A 26737-nucleotide genomic window follows, 5' to 3' on the forward strand; every position below is an offset into this window, starting at 1 on the left:
TCCTTTGGCTGATTATTCTTGTACAATGTTGGAACCCTAAGGTGCAGTCTGTGCTATCTATGCAGCCTGTGTTATCTATGCAGTCTGTGTTATCTATGCAGTCTGTGTTATCTATGCAGCCTGTGTTATCTATGCAGCCTGTGTTATCTATGCAGCCTGTGTTATCTATGCAGCCTGTGTTATCTATGCAGTCTGTGTTATCTGTGCAGCCTGTGTTAACTATGCAGTCTGTGTTATCTATGCATCTGTTATCTGTGCAGCCTGTGTTATCTGTGCAGTCTGTGCTATTTATGCAGTCTGTGTTATCTATGCAGCCTGTGTTATCTATGCAGTCTGTGTTATCTGTGCAGCCTGTGTTAACTATGCAGTCTGTGTTATCTATGCAGTCTGTGTTATCTGTGCAGCCTGTGTTAACTATGCAGTCTGTGTTATCTATGCATCTGTTATCTGTGCAGCCTGTGTTATCTATGCAGTCTGTGCTATTTATGCAGTCTGTGTTACCTATGCAGTCTGTGTTACCTGTGCAGTCTGTGTTATCTGTGTAGTCTGTGTTATCTGTGCAGTCTGTGTTATCTATGCAGTCTGTGTTACCTGTGCAGCCTGTGTTATCTATGCAGCCTGTGTTATCTATGCAGTCTGTGTTATCTGTGCAGCCTGTGTTAACTATGCAGTCTGTGTTATCTATGCATCTGTTATCTGTGCAGCCTGTGTTATCTATGCAGTCTGTGCTATTTATGCAGTCTGTGTTACCTATGCAGTCTGTGTTACCTGTGCAGTCTGTGTTATCTGTGTAGTCTGTGTTATCTGTGCAGTCTGTGTTATCTATGCAGTCTGTGTTACCTGTGCAGTCTGTGTTATCTGTGCAGTCTGTGTTATCTGTGCAGTCTGTGCTATTTATGCAGTCTGTGTTACCTATGCAGTCTGTTACCTGTGCAGTCTGTGTTATCTGTGTAGTCTGTGTTATCTGTGCAGTCTGTGTTATCTGTGCAGTCTGTGTTATCTATGCAGTCTGTGTTACCTATGCAGTCTGTGTTATCTGTGTAGTCTGTGTTATCTATGCAGTCTGTGTTACCTGTGCAGTCTGTGTTAACTATGCAGGAAGAAGGAAGGAAGAAAAGAGAAAAAACACAGGAACTTGATCATAACTGGGGAGGGAACTCAAGAATAATTAACATATTTTCCTGTTGCATGCCACTGATTTGACGTGACTTTTTCCTTTTGGTAATGTATAGGCCATTTCCTTGGGAAAACCAATGGCATGGTACTTCGCTTCACAGCACTTCAGCAATAAAACAGCACATACAAATAAAGGTTCTTGAAAACATAGGCCAATGTCATGGTATAATCACTATGAATAATTCAGTCATTCACCATTTTCAATCCAGTATTTTAAGTTGCACACACTACACTCCCTGCTTACATAACCAGACAACACTATTCTTTTTAATGATGACAAGCGCACTAACCACTTGGCCACCACCCCTGACTCATAAAGGTGCATTTACACATAACGATGACAAGTCACGAATGTCACGAAGTATACATTCTTGGCCGCTGATCACAAATTTGATGATTCGGGGCAGAGGCGTCAGGTGTCCTCAGGAACTGCTGCAACCTGGTACCACGTGTTACAATTAATGGCATGTGTTGCTGGAGAATTATCAGGAACCATTACGCACGGTCAATAATAAGTTGCTGCGCTGTTGAGGGCTATCACGCGTAACAGTGCATCGTTAAGTTCTGTCACGTTGTGAACGAGGTGAATTGTCTCCACACACACACCCAATTTCATCCATCAGCTGCTGAGATCGGTCCAGTTTGCTCCACAGAAGAAGAACTTTGTGACTGTATGTTTAGTTGGGCTCTGTGCCATGGAGGGAAGCAGAGAGGAGGAGGAGACGGAGAGAGCCAGATGTGTGGCTCCACGCGGCTCTCGTCTCGCTCGTTTTCCAAAAACAGGCACATGCAGCAGCAGGTGGAACACCTGCAGGAGCGTGCTGAGGAGCATTGGAACAAAACTTGGCATCACTGTCCTCCTTCAGCATACTGCAGCAATGAAACTGAATGCGGTGCAGCAGGGTTTAATTGTGCACACGTCAGAGAAGAATGCTGTCACACTCTATTAAGGATCACCACCTATCAAGACGGATCAACACGCTCAGTTGCGACCTCCATGACATGAGGTAAAATGAGGGTGGTGCGTGACATTCGTGGAAGATTTTTTGACAGCCAAAAACATGCTCCATGAAAATCACGAATATCACGCACTATTAAGAAACCTATTCAGATGCGTTAAGTCACATTAACAATGTCAGGAATGTGCCAAGAATGATGCAAATATGACATTCGTAACGTGTCTTGCCTATGTGTAAACGCAGCATTAACTCCTGTTATTAGGCAAGATGTCTAATAATCCAGTATAAAAATATGTATCTAGTATTTACATACTGTATCCAAAAATAATCAAAATTCTTTTCTAGCAATTCTAAAAGCTGCCACCATTTTTTATGTATTTTGTAACCAATGCATTACGTTACTTGTGCTTTAAAAGAAAACGTTTTACTTCAAACCTTTCACGCCTTCAAAATGACAAGGAAATGTACATTAATATAAAAATCAAAGGAAAGTTTGCAGAGCACTCAAAGGAGGAAAATGTTATCAGCTGAAGAACAGGAAGAAGAACTGACAAAATGAAGGAAAAGACTGCAAAAGTCATATCACCAAAAACCTGAGAAAAAAAGAGGAGCTCCTGCAGGACAAAAGAGAAAGAGCATCCAAGCTGAGGAAAGAAAAGGTTAATTCAAGAAGTACCACATAAGATAAAATAAGATAAGAGGAAATTCAAGTATCACATAGCATCCATAAAAATACAAAAACAAATACACAACCTAAAATATCTGAATACACACATACACACAATAAAAAATTGTGTGTATGGGTGTTTCTGTTTGAGTGACAAATAGCTATTGAGACAATGGAACAAAAAATATTGTATATAAAGAGACTTTAACAGGACAACATACACAGTAAAATCACCAGTGTAAATCTAACACTGACAGTGTAAATCTAACACTGTCAGAGTTAGATTTACACTGACAGTGAACTTATGGTCCAACTCTGGCCAGAGTGGGACCATATGAATTTAACACTGGTGATTTTATTGTGTAACTGCTCATTCTCTTTTTAATACATAGTATGATCAAAAGTAGCATTAACTGTCAATATAGTGACGGGTCAACATGCTAGTCTCTAAAATAATCATATATTTGCCACAGCCGGGCGTGCCTTTGGCCTTCTCCGGGCACTCGGGTTCCTGTGTGCTGGTTCATGGACAGAGAAACATGCCACATGGCCAAAATGTCGAAGCTGAAGCCCCCTCACACAAAGCAAGTGATGCTCCTCATCTTAGTCTCTTGAATTGACCGCTCATTTGACTGGTCACTTGACACAAAGTCATTCCAGTGGTATCTATCCAAGGATCTGTCAAAAACACATCCAGTCATCATCTTAAGCCCATGGGTAGCATCAAAGTCTCACAACCATACAGTGAGACAGAAATCACTAGGGGCCTCATGTACAAAGCGTGCTTACGCACAAAAACCTGGTGTATGTCCGTCTCCATGGCAATGTTCAGATGTGAAATGATTGTTGAAATGTGCAGTGCATCACACTAAAATCCTGGCTGGCGTACCCACGTTTCTACAGCTGTTGTTCCACTGTGGACATGTAAAGGTGATGCTGGGATCAGTTACTAGTGTGAAAACAAGAAGTCATCAGAGTGATGTGCACACCAGAGACACAGGGATGACCAATTAACACACCCACGTGTTTGCAATTATATGGATGGATATAAAAGCATTCGCAAAGTGATGCGTAAAATGGCACTAACAATGGCTGCGTTAGCATTGTTAAAACACCTTGCAAATGGTGCAATCTGACATGAGTGTGTACTCAGGGAACACAAGGATCTTCTGTGTTATAGTATGATCAAAAGTAGCATTGACTGTCACATAATGATGGGTCAACATGCTAGTCTCTAAAGCCATTGTGGGGTAAGAGATGATGGCTCTGAAACCGATTTCTATTACCAAGGCCACTGTTACTGGGGTTATGCACAGAACTGCAGCCAGCCCAGAGTGCCATATGGCGAGGAGCCAGGGGTTGTCTGTGCCCACACAGTGTTGACTAGTCTGGGCATCCTGGCATCAGGGGCATTCCAGTGTGAGCTGGCTGATTGGTCAGACGTGTGCCAGTCAACCTTGCACGGAGCCACCAGCTGTGTGGAACGCAATCATCCGAATCTTATCCAGGTACATCACATTCCAACATTTTGCTGTGAGAGCCAGTTTCCCGAATGCAATCGGAGCTATTTTGTAACTGCACACATATTGCTATGAAGATGCCATCACATGATGAATTTGTTTTTGTTAATAGGAAACATTTTCATTCCATCAATGTTCAAATCACGTGTGGTGTGCAAATGCACGTCAGGCTGGAGGCGCGGTGCGAGATGGGCTGCTGCTTTATTGGTTAAATAATTTATTTGTGTAATTGTTCCGAACGAAAACCAGCACAGACACATCTGGGCATGTGCACATTCAAAAAAAATTTTTTTTATATTATTATTATTATTATTAATGTTTTCTTTTCTTGATGGTGGAACTAGAGATGAGCTTCTTAACAAAGCCCTGACTGTCTTCAGTACTTGTCAATAAAAGCGTGTGTAATGTTAATGTCACACACCGCCGTGCACCTAAGGGCCCTGTCCCACTGGCGTTTAGGCGGATTTGCGTGTGGATTGCGCACAAAACTGGCTCATATTCACTTAACATCCGCAATATGCGTGAAACATGCTTGTATGAGTCGACTGACACCCGCACACGTCCGCAATTATCCACAGAGGCACGTTTTTCCGTTACCAGGATTTTTGAACTGCACAAAATTTTGGCTGTGGATGACATCCGCCTTACATACTCAATACATACACAAACATACTCATAATCTATGCGCTGTATATTCACCGTCATCTGCTGATATCCGCAACTGACGGATTTGCGGCTTGGCAGCGGATTGGGACAGTGTGTAAAACAGATATTTTGCGTGTCTATCATGTCCACATCACAAACTAAAATAAGTTGTAGCGACTGCATACAGATTGGCCATAAATAAAGCATTTTTATTACGTCTGCTTTGCATCTGATTTGCGGTGGATGCAAATCAGATGCGCTGTGTTCACAGCTGGACACCATTCTTTGTTCTGCCAGCTGCCACGTGCTCTGCGCTGTATAAAATAATTATTTTGTGGCGGATTAATCGAACGGCTCCAGAATGCATTTTGAGCCGTCTAAAAAGGTAATTATTTGACTTGTTTACATTGTCAAGGCTTGATAAAACAGTTGTGTGTTTTTTCCTTCTTGTCTGCAGCTGTTACAGTATTTATTCCTATGTTTATAACAGATTTAACTTCTTGTTATAATCATTGAGACGAGTTGCGCTCTGATGCGTTCCGATGCCGTCACCACTCACCCTGTTCACTGCTTGTTTACTCCAATCAACTTGTCCAAGTCCAGCAAATGCTCCAGAGCCTGTATTGTTGGTGTGAATAGTGATGCTGAAAGGAGCGAGTGCACTTCATTTATGACCACAATGCAGATGCCGTGCACACGCAACACGTGCGCGATGCATTCATAATACACCCATAATGCTGCCGTTATAATCTCAATGCGTCGGATCCGTTTCCTCACTACATGCGTTATACAACCGTGATTGTTCATCATATATTTGCTATATATTATTAATATATCAGTAATTCATACTGGGACATTTGTCATTTTTGGCCATTTTTGTTGCGGACGACAACGAATGCCCGTAATTTGTATACTCAATTCATGCGCAATTAATCCTCTCCCCAGTGGGACAGAGCCCTAATATCTTTTTACTTCAGTGTGTGTGCGCAGCTCAGTTCAGCATTTACACACAAATATACTTATTTAATTTCCGTTTTACATCACAGCAAGCTGAGAGAAGAACGATCTAACCTCAGCTTTCATTGATTTTGCACATTGTGACTGCAAGTTCTTTCATTTTTATACACAACAACATGGAGATGATAGCAGATGTCATCAAACACACAATACTCTACACTTATGGTGTTGTCTGCACAACACAACCAAACAATTTGAATACATTTGCATATTCAGATAAAGGTGTGGCCAGGGAGGAGTTTGCTGCGTGTGCACATGTGCTAAATTCCACGTTCAGTGGGATGTACAAACCGAATGTGCGTGGATTCATGCCTACACACACTTTGATACATCTGAATATATTTGTGCTTACTTCTGATTCAGGGTTTTGGCGTACGCCAACTTTTAGTAGAAAGTCAAAGCAAGTCTTTGTACATGAGGTGCCTGGACCCTAAAGACTTGGACCTTCATTCTCTTGCAGAGACATCAGCTTTGCCAAATAACTGACTACTGACCTCATGACCTCATAAGCTCTACATCAATAATTAAGAAATGAAAACAGGATGGTACTATTTGGTAAATCTGTCTTGCGTAAGCACCTCTCAAAAACTGAAGAAAAAAGTGAAGAAAGCCACCAAGACATCCATGAAAACTCTATAAAAGCTACAGGTTCTTGTGGCTGTTTTTGAAGAAACTACAGTGGAGAAAATAAGTATTTGATCCCCTGTCAGTTTTGCAGGTTTTCCCACCTACAAAGAATGGAAGAGGTCTGTAATTTTTATTGTAGGTACACTTCAACTGTGAGAGACAGAATCTAAAAAAAACAAAAACAATCCAGAATATCACATTGTATGATTTTTAAATAATTAATTTGCATTTTATTGCATGAAATAATTATTTGACCCCCCTATCAACCAGCAAGAATTCTGGCTATCACAGACCTGTTAATTTTTCTTTAAGAAGTCCTCTTATTCTGCACTCTTTACCTGTATTAACTGCACCTGGTTGAACTTGTTACCTGTATAAAAGACACCACTCAATCAATCACGCTCCAACCTGTCCACCATAGCCAAGACCAAAGAGCTGTCTAAGGACACCAGGGACAAAACTGTAGACCTGCACAAGGCTGGGATGGACTACAGGACAACAGGCAAGCAGCTTGGTAGAAGACAACAACTGTTATGATTGTTTAGTAAAAAGTGGAAGAAACACAAGATGACTGTCAATCTCCCTCGGTCTGGGATTCCATGCAAGATCTCACTTCGTGGGGTAAGGATGATTCTGAGAAAGCTCAGAACTACACAGGAGGACCTGGTCAATGACCTGAAGAGAACTGGGACCACAGTCACAAAGATTACATTAGTAACACATGATGCTGTCATGGTTTAAAATCCTGCAGGGCAGCAAGGTCTCCCTGCTAAAGCCAGCACATGTCCAGGCCTGTTTGAAGTTCACCAGTGACCATCTGGATGATCCAGAGGAGGCATGGGAGAAGGTCATGTGATCAGATGAGACCAAAATAGAGCTTTTTGAAATCAACTCCACTTACCATGTTTAGAGGATAACAACCCCAAGAAAACCATCCCAACCATGAAGCATGGGGGTGGAAACATCATACTCTGGGGGTGCTCTTCTGCAAAGGGGGCAGGACGACTGCACCGTATTGAAGGATGATGGATGGGGTCATGTAATGTGAGATTTTGGCAAACAACCTCCTTCCCTCAGTAAGAGCACTGAAGATGGGTCATGGCTGGGTCTTCCAGCATGACAATGACCCCAAACACACAGCCAGGGCAACTAAGGAGGGGCACCGTAAGAAGCATTTCAAGGTCCTGGAGTGGCCTGGCCAGTCTCTAGACCTGAACTCTATAGAAAATCTTTGGAGGGAGCTGAAACTCAAAACATGAAAGATTTGGAGAAGATCTGTATGGAGGAATGGACCAAAATCCCTGTTGCAGTGTGTGAAAACAAGAAGTCAAGAACTACAGGAAATGTCTGACCTTTGTAATGGCAGACAAATGTTTCTGCACCAATTGTTAAGCTCTGTTTTTCTAGGGGGTCAAATACTTATTCCATGAAATAAAAATGCAAATTCATTATTTAAAAATCATACAATGTGATTTACTGGATTTTTTTTTTTTTAGATTCTGTCTCTCACAGTTGAAGTGTACCTACAATAAAAATTACAGACCTCTCCATTCTTTGTAGGTGGGAAAACCTGCAAAACTGACAGGGGATCAAATACTTATTTCCCCCACTGTATATATTGCAACTTTTTCCAGTTGTATCACTAGTGAGATATTTCCATAGGTTCAAGGATCTTGTTAAAATGAAGATTTTTGAACCTTAATAAGAAGATCCTTAAGATTTCAGCTACAATGCACATTGGAGACTTGAGCCTAGATTTACTGATGAAGAAACCCGTAATTAACCAGCCATGCCTTTTTTGCCAAATTAACAAAAAGTTACTGCAATGGCCGCTGATTTAAAAACAAAAAACAGATGAATGTGACAAGCCTGTAGGTCAGGAGGTGTCTGGTCGACCCTCTCCACTGCCGACCCGCGCTGGCCGACTCGCTCCAGTTTTCTGGACGACCAGCTCCACTCGCAAAGCAGAGCGGGTCATCCTAGATATTGGAGTGAGTCATCCTGGGAAGGGGAGCGAGTTTCAAATACGAGAGTCACATTATACTAAAGGAGAAATAAAGTTATTGTCATTGTAATCACTCTGCTCTGGTTGTCACCATAGCAACGTGCAAATCAGTTGGCACAGATCAGCTGTGTTTTGACAGGTGAATAACAGAAATGCAATAAAACATGGATTTCCAAGTGAATTTTAATATTTTTGGCCAAAATAAAACATATGAGGAACGGAAAGAGGAGGAGAGCAAACGAGAAGAACAGCAAAAGCAATGGCATAAAGATTTAACATCAGACGAACTGGACAAGACTGAAGATGGGAAAGAAGAAGAGACCAGTTCTATCCTTGCGGGCTGCTGGGGCGCTCCGCATCAAAACAGCGAGTGTAGTTTCTGGACCTGTTGCCAGAGTTGGCCGCAGCTCCATACACCAGACAGGGGCGCGGTGCCGGAGTTGGCCGCAGCTCCACACAGCAGAGAGTGGGGCGGTGTAAGTGGCCTGCTGCGGCGCTTACTGAGCCTGCAGACTCGGTAAGCGCATCAGAGGCAAAATATCTTGAGAATGGCATAAAATAGTCCCAAATACTTATGCATTTTTATCAAGTTCTGTTAACTTAAATAAATATCTGTGTGTTAGCTCACTGTGTGGGACCATGGTATAAGCGGATTAAACAACTTGAAGCCGTGCATTATACGGTTTGAAAGCACTTCGTGGAGTAACACCACTCCGTTCCACGTCGTGCATTCAAATCGTATAATGCACGGCTTTGAGTTGTTTAATCCTTACATATAAAAACGTCATCTGCAGCACACAATGTCACGTTCACTCAGTCATGCTGGTTAGTAAGTGTTATTCCTTCTACATTTATATCATTAAATAAGAGATTCTTTCAACTGAGAAGTAGAGCGGGTTGCCTTGAGGCAGTGGAGTGGGTCGTCCTAGAAAGTGGAGCGGGTCGGTCAGCGCGGATCGGCAGTGGAGCGGGCCGTCTAGAAATCGGTCAGCATGGATTCACTGGGAAGCCGTTTGTATTAAGTCTTAAGTATTAAGTAGTATTAAGGAGCAGATAATATGATGAATGATAAATAAGCTGTGCCTTGTTGAATGGAACATTCCATCTTTCACCTATGAAATATTCTTTCCATTGTATGAATGAAAAAGCATTCATTACTTGTTTTATATGACACCTAAATAGATCCTTGTCATTTGATATTTTATTTATAAACAATTAAACAAGAGAAAAGAGACTCACATTATGGGGTGCGTCACTGGTCCTTTGAGGTCAACAGGTTCCAAACTGTCCAACACAAACCTATCAGAGTCCAATCCAATCCAAAATTGTTGACAGTCAACTTGCAAAAACAGTCAGATAGTTCAAAAACAATCCTGACGATGTAGTCCATACCTGATGCCATGCATTAACTTCTTTGTGCACAACCTGCCACCTGCTTTCCTCAGTCCAGTGAAAATTGCAACAAAAATGTGTTGAGCTCTTCATCTGACAGCGAATACAGCAAATGCCTCCAGATGCCGTATGTCGTGGTGGATTAATTTTTTTTGTGTTAGATGAATGAGCATTGTCTGTCATCAACACAAGCCCCACCATGTTTGTTTTTTAAGCTAAGCAGCATCGCTGCTTGTGTGAGCGTGCAATGGTACAAAATGTGTGGAACCAAATTTGCATGCTAAATGTAACAAAATAGGCACGGTAAATAGTACACAATGGCAAATGGAACGAATAGTCAGTATCACGTGACATACAAACCACCAATCAAATGACAAGGTTCTATTTAGGAGTTATATAATGGGAGATAATACACATAGTGCTAAGTGATTGAGCACCTTGGAAGGGTTCATGTGTTCATCCCCTGACTTGTCTCAAGTAAACTGGCTGTAAAAATGATGATTTAATCATTACATTTAAAGGTACGTATGTTTGTCCAGTTACTGCTGGTTGCTGAAAATGCAGAGATCATGTACAGTAGCTGTATTTCCTAAATTCCTTGATTTAAAGCTGAACATTGACACTACAAGAACTTTTTAACTGTTTCATTTCAGCTCCATTGTGATGACGTACAGAGACAAAATGAAGATCAAAATGGTGTCACTGTCCAAATACTCATGAACCAAACTGAATAAGTGGTTTCATTATTATTATTTTATTGTTGTTTTTGATGTTAGTTTTGTAGTAAATGTTTTGTAGATTAAGTAAATTTACTGTTGGGACTGAAGAGGAAATGTAAGAACAAACAGCAGACTGGTTTTCCTGACTGAACTACTTTTCAGAAGCCGTGCGATCTGTGATGACACTAAAGATTCTCTGTCCATCAGAAAAAAATAATTAGCAGCATGAGGCAGACGCTAAATGCATCAATAAAAATAATCAGATCATTGTTGGCCTTGGTTTAGTTTGTACAGACCCCCTGCACCATTAGTCACACAATGGGGGAGGTGATGGTCTAGTGGTTAAGGCGTTGGGCTTGAGACCAGAAGATCATCGGTTCAAATCCCAGCCTGACTGGAAAATCACTAAGGGCCCTTAGGCAAGGTCTTGAATTCCCTATTGCTCCCGGTGTGTAAGTGAGTGCCTTGTATGGCAGCACCCTCACATCGGGGTGAATGTGAGGCATTATTTTTAAAGCGCTTTGAGCGTCTGATACAGATGGAAAAGCGCTATAGAAATGCAGTCCATTTACCATTTACAATGTTATGCAGGAAAATATCAAAAGGGAAAAACATACCAGTTGTCTCACCAGTTACCTTGATGCTGTGCCTGTGAGCGGCATCCATGACCGCAGGAACCAGGTCCTCCGTGGGCTCGCCATGGTCATCAGCCAGCCCGGGAGGATACCAGGACAGCACCAGAACCCCTGCAACACCAAAGAGTTCAGGACTGATCCCAGGCTATCTGCCACAGTGTCCATGAGCAAAGAACTGAATAATACAGAATAATTCTTAGCGTCTTTCATGAAGCTTCCGATGCTGGAGCAACTGTGATTGTACCAGAAATAGCATAATAATGTTGTTTTATATTTGAACAAAGGCTTCGTTCCTCACGAGATGAACTATGACTGATTTCCAAACGACTTCCTATTCATTTTGTTACATTATAATAGCTAAAATTTTTCACTTAAAATCTCAAAACATGTAATGTGCTTTTCGTGGGTTTCATGTGGATCTAAGGAGGCTTCTGCTCACAGAACGTTCAGTCTCAACTGTCACATATTGCACTCAGATGTCCGCTCCAACATAGTTTTACAAAAGATTAGACCTTCATTTACACAATTTAAATTTAACATTTTTTGGATCACGATTTATCTTGCTATCACAATTTTTTTTTTTATGTTTAAAACTTTCCCGATTACTCATAAAGTTGTACAGTGCTACTTTTACCACTGATGACACACAATTTCAAGCCCCAGTCTGTGTATCTGGTTTTATTTATTAGACAACTGAATCAAAAATGGAAATCATTTACTTGGAGATCAAATTGAGCTGTATATGAAAATTAATTGTTTGGTGTTACTGATTAAATATTTGATTATTTGGCTGATTAGCCTCCCCAGGACAGGTTTGATTCAGAGACTGAAATGAAAACTTCATCTTGATTTTTTAATTTAAATTTTTTTTCATTTATACAGTGGTGGGCACAGATAACCAAAAAAATTAACTTCGATAACAGATAATAAGATAACTGAAAAGTTATCTTTGATAAAGATAAACCGATAAACCACCCAAAAATGTATCGGAAGTTACAGATAATCAATAACCGATAAATTCTGGCATTGTCTATGGGACATTTGCAGTTACTAAAGAGCTGAAATTGATTTTTAACACAATTGCTTTCAAAAGCGGTAAACGACCTAAAGAATAAGCAAGAATGTTTGACCATACTGCCCCTTGCAGGAAGCAGCACAGATAAATTCTGAGAACACCCATGAAATCAACTCTTTACTAATCATAATCATTTTTCTTTCAACATCCTGCCCCTGCTGAAAGCTCTTGTTTACAACAGCGCTCCCACAACAGAGGCACACCAAGACCAACCACAAAGCCAACTCCCTATCAATTTCAACACTCCTGTCAGGCGGAGGTCTTGAAAAATAAAGTCATACTAACTTATGGTTTTTTGAAAATACTGATAGAATAACTCCATTAATGTCAATTCTGTCATTTGTACAAAGTTAAAATATAACATATATCTTTTAATGTTGAATAAGGCACTAATTCTGAGGTTTTGTAACAAACACAGACCGCAAAGCATTCTGGGTAAAAGTGCTAAACAGTGATTGGTTCAGTAATCCATTATGTAAACCAACACGTTAATCAATCAATCAATCTATTTTTTTTTTATATAGCGCCAAATCACAACAAACAGTTGCCCCAAGGCGCCTTATATTGTAAGGCAAGGCCATACAATAATGATGTAAAACCCCAACGGTCAAAACGACCCCCTGTGAGCAAGCACTTGGCTACAGTGGGAAGGAAAAACTCCCTTTTAACAGGAAGAAACCTCCAGCAGAACCAGGCTCAGGGAGGGGCAGTCTTCTGCTGGGACTGGTTGGGGCTGAGGGAGAGAACCAGGAAAAAGATATGCTGTGGAGGGGAGCAGAGATCGATCACTAATGATTAAATGCAGAGTGGTACATACAGAGCAAAAAGAGAAAGAAACAGTGCATCATGGGAACCCCCCAGCAGTCTACGTCTATAGCAGCATAACTAAGGGATGGTTCAGGGTCACCTGATCCAGCCCTAACTATAAGCTTTAGCAAAAAGGAAAGTTTTAAGCCTAATCTTAAAAGTAGAGAGGGTGTCTGTCTCCCTGATCTGAATTGGGAGCTGGTTCCACAGGAGAGGAGCCTGAAAGCTGAAGGCTCTGCCTCCCATTCTACTCTTACAAACCCTAGGAACTACAAGTAAGCCTGCAGTCTGAGAGCGAAGCGCTCTATTGGGGTGATATGGTACTACGAGGTCCCTAAGATAAGATGGGACCTGATTATTCAAAACCTTATAAGTAAGAAGAAGAATTTTAAATTCTATTCTAGAATTAACAGGAAGCCAATGAAGAGAGGCCAATATGGGTAAGATATGCTCTCTCCTTCTAGTCCCCGTCAGCACTCTAGCTGCAGCATTTTGAATTAACTGAAGGCTTTTTAGGGAACTTTTAGGACAACCTGATAATAATGAATTACAATAGTCCAGCCTAGAGGAAATAAATGCATGAATTAGTTTTTCAGCATCACTCTGAGACAAGACCTTTCTGATTTTAGAGATATTGCGTAAATGCAAAAAAGCAGTCCTACATATTTGTTTAATATGCGCTTTGAATGACATATCCTGATCAAAAATGACTCCAAGATTTCTCACAGTATTACTAGAGGTCAGGGTAATGCCATCCAGAGTAAGGATCTGGTTAGACACCATGTTTCTAAGATTTGTGGGGCCAAGTACAATAACTTCAGTTTTATCTGAGTTTAAAAGCAGGAAATTAGAGGTCATCCATGTCTTTATGTCTGTAAGACAATCCTGCAGTTTAGCTAATTGGTGTGTGTCCTCTGGCTTCATGGATAGATAAAGCTGGGTATCATCTGCGTAACAATGAAAATTTAAGCAATACCGTCTAATAATACTGCCTAAGGGAAGCATATATAAAGTGAATAAAATTGGTCCTAGCACAGAACCTTGTGGAACTCCATAATTAACTTTAGTCTGTGAAGAAGATTCCCCATTTACATGAACAAATTGTAATCTATTAGACAAATATGATTCAAACCACCGCAGCGCAGTGCCTTTAATACCTATGGCATGCTCTAATCTCTGTAATAAAATTTTATGGTCAACAGTATCAAAAGCAGCACTGAGGTCTAACAGAACAAGCACAGAGATGAGTCCACTGTCCGAGGCCATAAGAAGATCATTTGTAACCTTCACTAATGCTGTTTCTGTACTATGATGAATTCTAAACCTGACTGAAACTCTTCAAATAGACCATTCCTCTGCAGATGATCAGTTAGCTGTTTTACAACTACCCTTTCAAGAATTTTTGAGAGATAAGGAAGGTTGGAGATTGGCCTATAATTAGCTAAGATAGCTGGGTCAAGTGATGGCTTTTTAAGTAATGGTTTAATTACTGCCACCTTAAAAGCCTGTGGTACATAGCCAACTAACAAAGATAGATTGATCATATTTAAGATCGAAGCATTAAATAATGGTAGGGCTTCCTTGAGCAGCCTGGTAGGAATGGGGTCTAATAAACATGTTGATGGTTTGGATGAAGTAACTAATGAAAATAACTCAGACAGAACAATCGGAGAGAAAGAGTCTAACCAAATACCGGCATCACTGAAAGCAGCCAAAGATAACAATACGTCTTTGGGATGGTTATGAGTAATTTTTTCTCTAATAGTTAAAATTTTGTTAGCAAAGAAAGTCATGAACTCATTACTAGTTAAAGATAATGGAATACTCAGCTCAATAGAGCTCTGACTCTTTGTCAGCCTGGCTACAGTGCTGAAAAGAAACCTGGGGTTGTTCTTATTTTCTTCAATTAGTGATGAGTAGAAAGATGTCCTAGCTTTACGGAGGGCTTTTTTATAGAGCAACAGACTCTTTTTCCAGGCTAAGTGAAGATCTTCTAAATTAGTGAGACGCCATTTCCTCTCCAACTTACGGGTTATCTGCTTTAAGCTACGAGTTTGAGAGTTATACCATGGAGTCAGACACTTCTGATTTAAAGCTCTCTTTTTCAGAGGAGCTACAGCATCCAAAGTTGTCTTCAATGAGGATGTAAAACTATTGACGAGATACTCTATCTCCCTTACAGAGTTTAGGTAGCTACTCTGCACTGTGTTGTTATATGGCATTAGAGAACATAAAGAAGGAATCATATCCTTAAACCTAGTTACAGCGCTTTCTGAAAGACTTCTAGTGTAATGAAACTTATTCCCTACTGCTGGGTAGTCCATCAGAGTAAATGTAAATGTTATTAAAAAATGATCAGACAGAAGGGAGTTTTCAGGGAATACTGTTAAGTCTTCTATTTCCATACCATAAGTCAGAACAAGATCTAAGATATGATTAAAGTGGTGGGTGGACTCATTTACTTTTGAGCAAAGCCAATAGAGTCTAATAATAGATTAAATGCAGTGTTGAGGCTGTCATTCTCAGCATCTGTGTGGATGTTAAAATCGCCCACTATAATTATCTTATCTGAGCTAAGCACTAAGTCAGACAAAAGGTCTGAAAATTCACAGAGAAACTCACAGTAACGACCAGGTGGACGATAGATAATAACAAATAAAACTGGTTTTTGGGACTTCCAATTTGGATGGACAAGACTAAGAGACAAGCTTTCAAATGAATTAAAGCTCTGTCTGGGTTTTTGATTAATTAATAAGCTGGAATGGAAGATTGCTGCTAATCCTCCGCCCCGGCCCGTGCTACGAGCATTCTGACAGTTAGTGTGACTCGGGGGTGTTGACTCATTTAAACTAACATATTCATCCTGCTGTAACCAGGTTTCTGTTAGGCAGAATAAATCAATATGTTGATCAATTATTATATCATTTACCAACAGGGACTTAGAAGAGAGAGACCTAATGTTTAATAGACCACATTTAACTGTTTTAGTCTGTGGTGCAGTTGAAGGTGCTATATTATTTTTTCTTTTTGAATTTTTATGCTTAAATAGATTTTTGCTGGTTATTGGTAGTCTGGGAGCAGGCACCGTCTCTACGGGGATGGGGTAATGAGGGGATGGCAGGGGGAGAGAAGCTGCAGAGAGGTGTGTAAGACTACAACTCTGCTTCCTGGTCCCAACCCTGGATAGTCACGGTTTGGAGGATTTAGAAAATTAGCCAGATTTCTAGAAATGAGAGCTGCTCCATCCAAAGTGGGATGGATGCCGTCTCTCCTAACAAGACCAGGTTTTCCCCAGAAGCTTTGCCAATTATCTATGAAGCCCACCTCATTTTTTGGACACCACTCAGACAGCCAGCAATTCAAGGAGAACATGCGGCTAAACATGTCACTCCCGGTCTGATTGGGGAGGGGCCCAGAGAAAACTACAGAGTCCGACATTGTTTTTGCAAAGTTACACACCGATTTAATGTTAATTTTAGTGACCTCCGATTGGCGTAACCGGGTGTCATTACTGCCGACGTGAATTACAATCTTACCAAATTTACGCTTAGCCTTAACCAGCAGTTTCAAATTTCCTTCAATGTCGCCTGCTCTGGCCCCCGGAAGACAATTGACTATGGTTGCTGGTGTCGCTAACTTCACATTTCTCAAAACAGAGTCGCCAATAACCAGAGTTTGATCCTCGGCGGGTGTGTCGTCGAGTGGGGAAAAACGGTTAGAAATGTGAACGGGTTGGCGGTGTACACGGGGCTTCTGTTTAGGGCTACGCTTCCTCCTCACAGTCACCCAGTCAGCCTGCTTTCCCGGCTGCTCGGGATCTGCCAGGGGGGAACTAACGGCGGCTAAGCTACCTTGGTCCGCACCGACTACAGGGGCCTGGCTAGCTGTAGAATTTTCCACGGTGCGGAGCCGAGTCTCCAATTCGCCCAGCCTGGCCTCCAAAGCTACGAATAAGCTACACTTATTACAAGTACCATTACTGCTAAAGGAGGCCGAGGAATAACTAAACATTTCACACCCAGAGCAGAAAAGTGCGGGAGAGACAGGAGAAGCCGCCATGCTAAATCGGCTAAGAGCTAGTAGCTACGCTAAGCTAGCGGATTCCTAAAAACACGCAAAGTGAATAATGTGTAAATAATTTAGAGGTGATTCAGCAGAATGAGTGCTTTAGTTAAGGCACGTAAAGATTACACTGGGAAACAAATCGTAATCTAGATAACTAGATCAATCTAACTGCGCAGATTAAACAGCTAACAGATACAGAAAAACACCGCTGTGCTCCGGAACAGGAAGTGATACAATACCGGAGTGAGAGCCAACCACCAGACGTTAATGTGACGTGTGTTGGTTTAAAGATAAATGTGCTTTTGTAAATATTCCATTTTATTTGTAAAAACAAGCATTTTTACGGAGCACTGGAAGTGTCATCACAATTGCATGTTTTAAAACTTTTATGATGTTGTAAAACGTGCACTCAATATTAGTAAGTAAGTAAGTACATTTATTTATATAGTGCCTTTCACAGACATAAGGCCATGTACACACGTTGTCGGGTATTTGTAAAACCGAATAGCTTACCCTTTCAGTTTGGGGAAAAAACTTAATCCACACTACGTCGTTTAAAAAAAAAAATCCATCCACATCGAACCGTATAAATGTGTTGTAATTAGTCTGCCAAACCTTTGGGTGGCGGTACTGATTAAAATTCTATCCAATCAGGAGCCTTATTCTCTTGTCGTCACTTCCACAAAAACTAAAAACATGGCGCCAACCTCGTTCATGTGGACCAATAAGGAGTCGGAATTACTTCTAACCGTAGTTTTAGAATACAAAGTTAACAAATATATGCACACAAAAAGCGCCTGGACAATGGACAATACCAACACTTTGAGAGCAGCCATGTACCCAGACGTTTAATACTGCCATGAACACTCCTGGCCAGTAGATGGCAGTAGTGGCCTTGAAAAAATGTCAAACAAAATTCCAGATAATCCGTGTCTGCTACATTTAAGATGCGTGGAATTTAACAAACGCAAATACACTAATGTCTATAAACCCAAAGAATATATTCACGAGAGTTTTAGGCACTAGAGTTTAATGCTGTTATCTGTGGACCCTGAACAGAGTGTCTGAATTGCATTTGTCCTGTCGTGAACGTCTGAGATTACCTTATGCTACCCATAATGCATTGCTGCCTGGCACAGCATGTGTTCACAAAACCTTAAAAATCAGCACATTACTTTAAAACGAAAACATATATCTGATATTTTCACTTTATAAACTTCAGACATGACAATAATTTTAAATAACTTGTCTAAAATGAGTGGTTAAAATTTGAACCATAAGTTAAACATGTATGCCTCTGGATGACTTGGTGACATTGCGATTATATTAGCATGGTGTTAAAGAAAATTTTTTTTGGTCACCAGTTCTCCTTTGCTTAGAACAACATGCCTATTAGGAAACTTTTAACAGATAGGTCTCAACAGTTTTAAAAATGTTTTTCACTGTTCACCTTAGTTTAGTACGTTATTGGTCTAAAAGTTATCGGACGGTAATTCATCGGAAGATAATTAGTCCGATGATGGTTTTTACATTTATCTAAAAAGATAATCCGATAATGAAAACATTATCTTCGGTAATTATCTGTTATCGGATTATCGGAAGTGTGCCCACCACTGCATTTATATAGTGCCAAATCACAACAAAACTGCCTCAAGGTGCTTCACACGAGTAAGGTCTCATCTTACAAACCCCTAGAACAAGCACACAGGTGAAAGTAAAAACTCCTGCTCATGATACTGAGGAAGAAACCTCAAGCAGGCCAGACTCATAGGAGGGACCCACTGCTTAGGCCATTCTAAAAGTTACAAGGCTTTAACAAAGTTTTACAAAGCTAAAGAAACAGAAAACAGGAAATTAAAACAACATTAAAAAAACATAAATACAATATGCATTTGATTAGAAGACCATGCAGGCATTCATGCCACAGGCAGGGGTCATCCAGCAGTCTTCATGCGGATGAGGAAGTGGGCCTGTTCCCATGGCAACATCCATTCCAAACGCGGAGCGCAGTGTGCTGCATCAGCTTCAGCCATGGCATCTCGCAGTCAGTCCAGCAAGCACCCTGTGGTCTGCAGCCGTCACTCCTATGTGATGTTATTCATACCTTGGATAAAGAGAAAAAGAGCAGAATCAGTAGGCCAGAAAAACTGCACCTAAGGTATAATTCATCAGTAGTAAATTGACAGGAAAGCAGCGAAAATATTAAGGTGATCGCCAGCCGCTAGCCCTAAGTTTCACTAACAGACCCAGAATTTAGATGAAGCTGAGGTCAGGACCCATTCTATTGCTAATAAAATTAATTTAAAAGGATAGGAAGCATAGTACCATATGACGCCAGTTTGCTAGCCATATGAAATGGAGAATAAATGCGTATTAAGTCTGGACTTGAATGTCTCTACAGAATCAGAGTGTTTTATAGGGAGATCATTTCACAAAACAGGGGCACAGGTGCAGAGAAGGCTCTGTGGCCTACAGACTATTCACCACACGGAGCCTGGGCCGGTATGTAGGATTTGATTAGGTCAACTAAGTAGGGATCAACAAACCTCCACAGAACTGTTAGCGTGTGATTAAAGCTGCCTCAAGAAGAGACAGCTTGTTGTGTGGGCCGCTGAAGAGGAGGTACTGCTGGCCCACCACCACCAGATGGCGCAATGCTTGAAGTGCGGGCTTCAAGCAGGAGAGGGCGTCATAGCAACCGGGAGTGACAGCTGTTACTCGTCATCAGCATCAGCTGTCACTCATCCACATCATCACCACCACCTTAAAGGCCGGACTGCAACTCCACCTCCCCGCCGAGAAATCAACTACCAATCAGGTAATTTTCTCTGCTGACTCAAACATTGAGTAATAATCTGAACTTCTTTGCAGCCGTTTTTCCTGTGGTGATTGCCTTATCTGTGGGATTGGCGTTTGGTGTGATCAGCGACGGCTTCGCTTCACACCCCAACCAGATAAGTGGTTAGACAGGAGCTGCACGAGTGTGTGATTGGAGGTGGAGGTTCTCCCTCCTTACTGAATACAGACTGTGGGATTACTGAGTGTGCGACCTCACACTCATCAGGACTGTCTCTGTTCTCTGCCAGCAGTACCGGGTTTGACTGCTGAAGACAGCGGCCACCTGGGGCGCAGGGCTTGGTGGCTCCGGTGTTCTTCAGCTCCGTTGGCAGTGGAAGCTGTGTGGGATCGGCTCTTCTCTCGCCAGGCGTCTTCTATCGTCGAGCCTGCCCACACGTCACCTGGTGTATGACTGACAGTCACTATATGTTATTGTCTGTACGTCGTTGTGCGATTCATAACATTAAATTGTTACTTTTGGCTTATCCATTGTCCGTTCATTTACGCCCCCTGTTGTGGGTCCGTGTCACGACACTTTCACAACACAGCTGTTACTAATCTACTACTACGACTACTACTACTACTACTATGTTACTGCTACTGTTACTTGCAAACATGAAGAGGTAAAATGTTCAAAGGACAAAGAAGAGAATACATAAGTATGACACCAACCTTGCTGATGATGATGTAGCACAAAAATTTCTCTCCCCTTAACTACTACAACCCCAATTCCAATGACGTTGGGAGGGTGTGTAAAATGTACATAAAACAGAATACAATGATTTGCAAATCCTCTTCAACTATATTCAATTGAATCCACCACAAAGACAAGATATTTAAAACTTTATAAACTTTACTGTTACTGATAAACTTTACTGTTTTTGTGCAAATATTTGCTCATTTTGAATGGATGCCTGCAACACGTTTCAAAAACGTTGTGACAGTGGTATGTTTACCACTGTGTTACATCACCTTTCCTTCTAACAACACTCAATAAGTGTTTGGGAACTGAGGACACTAATTGTTGACGCTTTGTAAGTGGAATTCTTTCTCATTCTTGCTTGATGTACGACTTCAGTTGCTCAACAGTCCGGGGTCTCCGTTGTCATATTTTGAGCTTCATAATGCGTCACACATTTTCAATGGGCGACAGATCTGGACTGCAGGCAGGCCAGTCTAGTACCTGCACTCTTTTACTACAAAGCCACGCTGTTTGTAACACGTGCATAATGTGGCTTGGCATTGTCTTGCTGAAATAAGCAGAGACGTCCCTGAAAAGACGTTGCTTGGATGGCATCATGTGTTGCTCCAAAACCTGGATGTGCCTGTCAGTATTGATGGTGCCATTACAGACGTGTAAGTTGCCCATGTCATGGGCACTAACATACCCCCATACCATCACAGATACTGGCTTTTGTACTTTGTGCTGGTAACAATCTGGATGGTTGTTTCCTTTTTTGTCCGGAGGACAAAACATCCATGATTTCCAAAAACAATTTGAAACGTGGACTGTGTCCATTTCAAATGAGCTCGAGCCCAGAGAATGCGGTGGTGTTTCTGGATGTTGTTGATGTATGGCTTTCACTTTGCATGATAGAGTTTTAACTTGCACTTGTAGATGTAGCGATGAACTGTGTTAATTGACAATGGTTTTCTGAAATGTTCCTGAGCCCAAGCGGTAAGATCCTTTACACAATGATGTCGGTTTTTACTGCAGTGCCGTCCTGAGGGATTGAAGGTCATGGGCATTCAATGTTGGTTTTCCACCTTGCCGCTTACATGTAGAAAGTTCTCCAGATTCTCTGAATCTTCTGATTATATTATGGACTGTAGATGATGGAATCCCTAAATTCCTTGCAATTGGACATTGAGAAACATTGTTCATAAACTGTTGGACTATTTTTTCATGCAGCTGTTCACAAAGTGGTGATCCTTGCCCCATCTTTGCTTGTGAATGGCTGAGCCTTTGGGGATGCTCCTTTTATACCCAATCATGACACTCACCTGTTTCCAATTAGGTGTTCTTTGAACACATCATCAACTTTCCCAGTCTTTTGTTACCTCATCCCAACTTTTTTGAAATGTGTTGCAGGTATCCATTTCAAGTAGCTTAGTAGCTCAGGCTCAAGACCACCAAGGGTCTTGATCCCGGTGCCTAATACCACATTTTTAACGATGAGGAATGCAGTGGTACTGTTTATATCCCCAAATGATGAGTCAGTGATTTTATGGTTTTTCGTGGACTGCCACCATCTCTGCCACTGCAGAGTTTTCACATTAGTGTGTTAACTCCAAGAGCTTTCATCTCATTCTTTTCAAATTTTCTGGAAAGATTCATGGCCCCCTGATGAAGGTCCTAGACTCACCAAAATCTATTGATTTTGGTGAGTCTAGGACCTTCCTTCTAACGCCACCATTAGGTCAAATATTTGAATTAGGATTAGTGTATCTTTAAAAGCTATTCTAAATCAATGAAATCTAATGTTTTTTCAGTTGTTTTTTTTCTTTAATGACAACAAGAAAAGAGGTCACATAGTTACAGCGAATGCTGAAATGCAATGCTAGCTTTGAAAACACAACTGCAGTGGCATAGTGACAACAAAACAGAGGTCACAATTATAGTTAAATGCAACGTTACTTCTAAAAACACAAGAAGCCATCACAGTGGTAAAGCGCAGTGCACTTAAGCTCTGCCTTGAAACAGTTGCACTTTCCACTGTATCCCTTTCTTGCATCCACAGCAGAGGAGTTCATGACAGGCTCTGGTACCTTCTGGTGATACAAGAAGTTCAGCTATGGTCTTGTATCCTTCCCATCTCTGCCACATGTTGAATTAGCTGACATTTCAGTATCTCATCTCTATCTTCCTGACACAGAACACATTTATTCCAGTCTGTGGTCAGGCACTGTGTATCTGACATTCCAGACTCAGTAGGGTCCACTAACTTTAATAGTTTGGCCATTGTCTCACAAAATGACTAGCTACTTAAAGAACAGTATGTACTATCTCTAGTACCACCAATCAGCATCAGCTGAAACCACCAGAAGGTACGTCAGCTGCCAGCACAATCACTCTTTTGGTCTCAGTCTAATAGAGTAAAATACCTCTATTATAGAGTGATATCAGCTCTACCATCTTGACAAACCAAGTGTTTATGCTTGAGTTGATTTTACATCGTGATAGAATTAATTTAGCACTGTGATAGAGCATTTTTAACTGTATTTGGAGTGGGACCAAATGTTATCCCAGCAGAGTAAATTTTACTCTGCAAAATTTACTGTGTACAGTTAGTTGCATCAGGCCAGTCAAGGTCAGCTGAAAGCATACAAATGTATATACAGATTACTCCCAAAAATTGAGATTGGCATAGGACCCAAACCAATTGAATACCGATGTTTTGACCAATGAAGTACCATTTTCAAATCAGTCTGAAAAATGCTGCATATGTACTCACAGCTAGATTGCTGATGTTTGCCAAATATGTTAACTAGCTAGCTTGCTTAATAATGAGGATTAATAAACATAGTGTTTGTATAAATGCATTTAAAACTTTCACATGTTCATCTGTGCGAACGTGCTCATACATTTCTTGCAGCAATCAAACTGCACCAACAAGTCTTGCTGCTGAGAACAGTGGATGACAAAAAGCTGCTGCAGGTCAGGCTGTTTTTAGGGTCTACTGGATAATTCTAGTCAATACCAATTAATGAAACATTGGGAAGTAGGGTACCATGTTGTACTCTCATTAGTCACAGTTCGATAGCATGTATAAAATCACCAATATTACATACTTTAATGGTTTCACAATTATTTAGTAACCTGGATGCTAGCCATATGTTGTTATGCAGGTTCTTGCATGTTGTAAATAGTAATACTGCATTCTCATCCTTGAATATGTAGGATTAGACAGCAAAATCAAGAGCCTTGGTGGTCTAGAGCCTGAGCAACTGATAAAACAACCTGTGGCAGCCATCTTGGAAAATGGCCGGCTCTGCAATGCCCCATAGCCAAAAATTAGCCATTTGGTATGCTGTAACTGTGTGCTAAATTTCATGCTTTAATCGTCAAAGTCACGATTCCCCCAAATATTGCGCATATCTGCTCCTCTATTCATTAAGGCTGCAACATTCAACATTTTTGCTTGTTCTAATCGAAAAAAGGATTTTTCTGACCCAAGCACGTAAAACAGTGAAACAAAGCCATGTTGAATGAATGTCAATTTTGTGACATTCACATGAATTTAATAAAATTTTATGAATTATATTTGCATTAGGGCATCACTGTGGCTTCATGGATAGCACTGTTGCCTCAGCAAGAAGATCGGGGGATCGCTCCCCACCTGGTCCATTCTGTGTGGAGTACATATGTTCTTCCTGTGTTCATGTGGATTTCTTCTGGGTGGCCCAACTTCTTCTCACTTCCACAGACATGCAGGTTAGGTGACCTGGTGACTCTGAACTGACCGTAATTCTGCTGGCCGTGTTTACTTTCCAACTCCAACAGACAGACATAGAACTACACTGGTTTTAGCAGTTTGATCAGCTTCACAAAGGCAGCGCTTAAACACCAAAACTCTGTGTGTAGTGCATTTGAAAACATTTGATGAAGATCGAGTTTATTTGCAGATGGATGAGTAGAGCAAACAGGAGACCAGCGTTCACAACGAGAGGGTCAAGAAGAGCCACTACATCTTGAAGGGTCTTATTGACTGTGTCATCTTTTTGGGACAACAAGAACTGTCTTTCTGAGGACATGATGAATCCAGAGATTCCCTAAACTGTGGGAATTATTTGGAATTATTGACAATGCTGGTAGACCACGATAGCAACTTGAGACATCATCTTGACCAGCCACTGTTTTTACAGGCACGTTAGAGAAATTCCAGAATGACCTCGTCAAGGCAGTCGGCGAGTTACTGAAAGAACACATCGCCGAGGAGATTAAACAATGTGTGTCGCGGTTATGTTTGATGAAACAACTGATTTCAGTAATGTGGTGTAGCTCTCCTATGTTCTCAGGTATGTGACTGAAACAGGAGTGAAAGAAAGATTTCTCAAATTTGATGACATTACTAAGAAGAAACGAGCACAGGATCTAGCAGGACTTGTTTTTGATTTACTGGACAACTACAACTGCAAAGTTAGTTGCTCAATGTTACGATGGAGCAGCTGCGATGGCATCGGGGCTAAATGAAGTGGAGGCACGCGTAAAAGACGCAGTTCCCCTGACTCTCTTTGTGCACTGTTATGCGCACACTTTAAATCTGGTCATGTCCAGGAAGCATCAAAGATAAAAGAATGCAAAATATGTTTTGCAAATTTCGGTGAATTGTCAGCGTTCTTTACACGTTCTCCAAAATGCACTAAACTACCGGATGAATTTTGACATAGGTGGCTGCCGTGCGTGGCACAGGTGAAGTGGAACTTCAGCAGCTGCCTGGTGTGTCCACAAGAGAGCGGAGCTTGTTGAAGTTTTTCAGAACATCCTCGATCACACTGGGGAGTCTGATCAGGAAACAGTTCACTGTGCGTCAGGACACTTGACACAGTTAAAAAGTTGTGAAAGGTTTTTTGCCTTCTGTGAGATTGTTGACATTGCAGACGTGCTGTTTGGTATTTTACAAAATAATACTTTGGATGTCCAGTTCAGTCTGGCCAGAATTGATGAATTTTGCCAAAGTGTTAAGAGAGACAAAAAAAATTTAGGGACATTTTCGAGGACACCACGTGAGCCGTAGGTGCGCCAAGCGTTCCCCGTGGGAAGCTTGACGCGCGGGCACACTACAAACAGCTTCACCTGCCCGTGACTGATATCATTCTCACACAAATCAGGAACAGACTTGAAGATCATAATAAAATGAAGTTTGCTGGATTTTTGGATGCGAAGCGGTTTAACGCCTTTAAGCAGACATTTCCCGAGACACAGCTCCGAAGTTTGACAGACAGTTAAATGGATAAAAACATATGCAAGGAACTCCTCAGCCAGCTGAAGCAGCAAGGACACCTGCATGATGGCGTTATTGAACGCTTCGTAAGAAAGGACAGACGCCTGGATTTTATTTACAAGTAACGGGTGAGTGTTACTTTTCTATTACATTCTCATAGAGACTATAATGAGCATTTTTTTTTTCTTTTAATTGTTCACATGTGCTCTTTGAAAGTACTGATTGACACTGAGCTTAATTGGGGCACCTGGAATAGTTTTGCTAAAGGTTTTGCTTTGCAGCTGTTCAATTATGTGCGCAGCGTGTATTGTGGCAAATTGTGCATTGATATTTGATTAATTGATTGATATACTCATTGAGATGCATTGTTGCTTTACTTGGTGTATTTTAATTATTTGCATGTTGTTGGATGCCTGTGGCATGGTGTGAAGCGCAGCCGTTGCGTTGTCCTGCACAACGTGTGCATTGTTTACATAGGTTATAGTTGACTGATGTCTACTGAAGGCGCTGACTGAAACCCCACAGCACGCCACTGTCCATCTGTGGTTTTTGCCTTTGTCCACTGGAGGAGCATCTGCAAAGCTGAACATGAAGCCACACTGACATAATGGCATTGTCCCTCCAGGGGTTCTGGGTTAAGGATGC

At 41.2% G+C, this 26737-nt stretch overlaps 1 protein-coding gene across 1 annotated transcript in view; it reads right to left on the minus strand.

The window, feature by feature from the left end:
- LOC117523657 (glycoprotein endo-alpha-1,2-mannosidase-like protein) overlaps positions 1-26737 on the minus strand; it is a 72422-nt gene that overhangs the window by 41015 nt on the left and 4670 nt on the right. Inside the window, 1 exon segment of the mRNA XM_034185229.1 lies at positions 11364-11473. Coding sequence (XP_034041120.1) covers positions 11364-11473 — 110 coding nt within the window.

Source organism: Thalassophryne amazonica, chromosome 13 (genome assembly GCF_902500255.1).
Source record: "Thalassophryne amazonica chromosome 13, fThaAma1.1, whole genome shotgun sequence".
NCBI classification, from domain to species: domain Eukaryota; kingdom Metazoa; phylum Chordata; class Actinopteri; order Batrachoidiformes; family Batrachoididae; genus Thalassophryne; species Thalassophryne amazonica.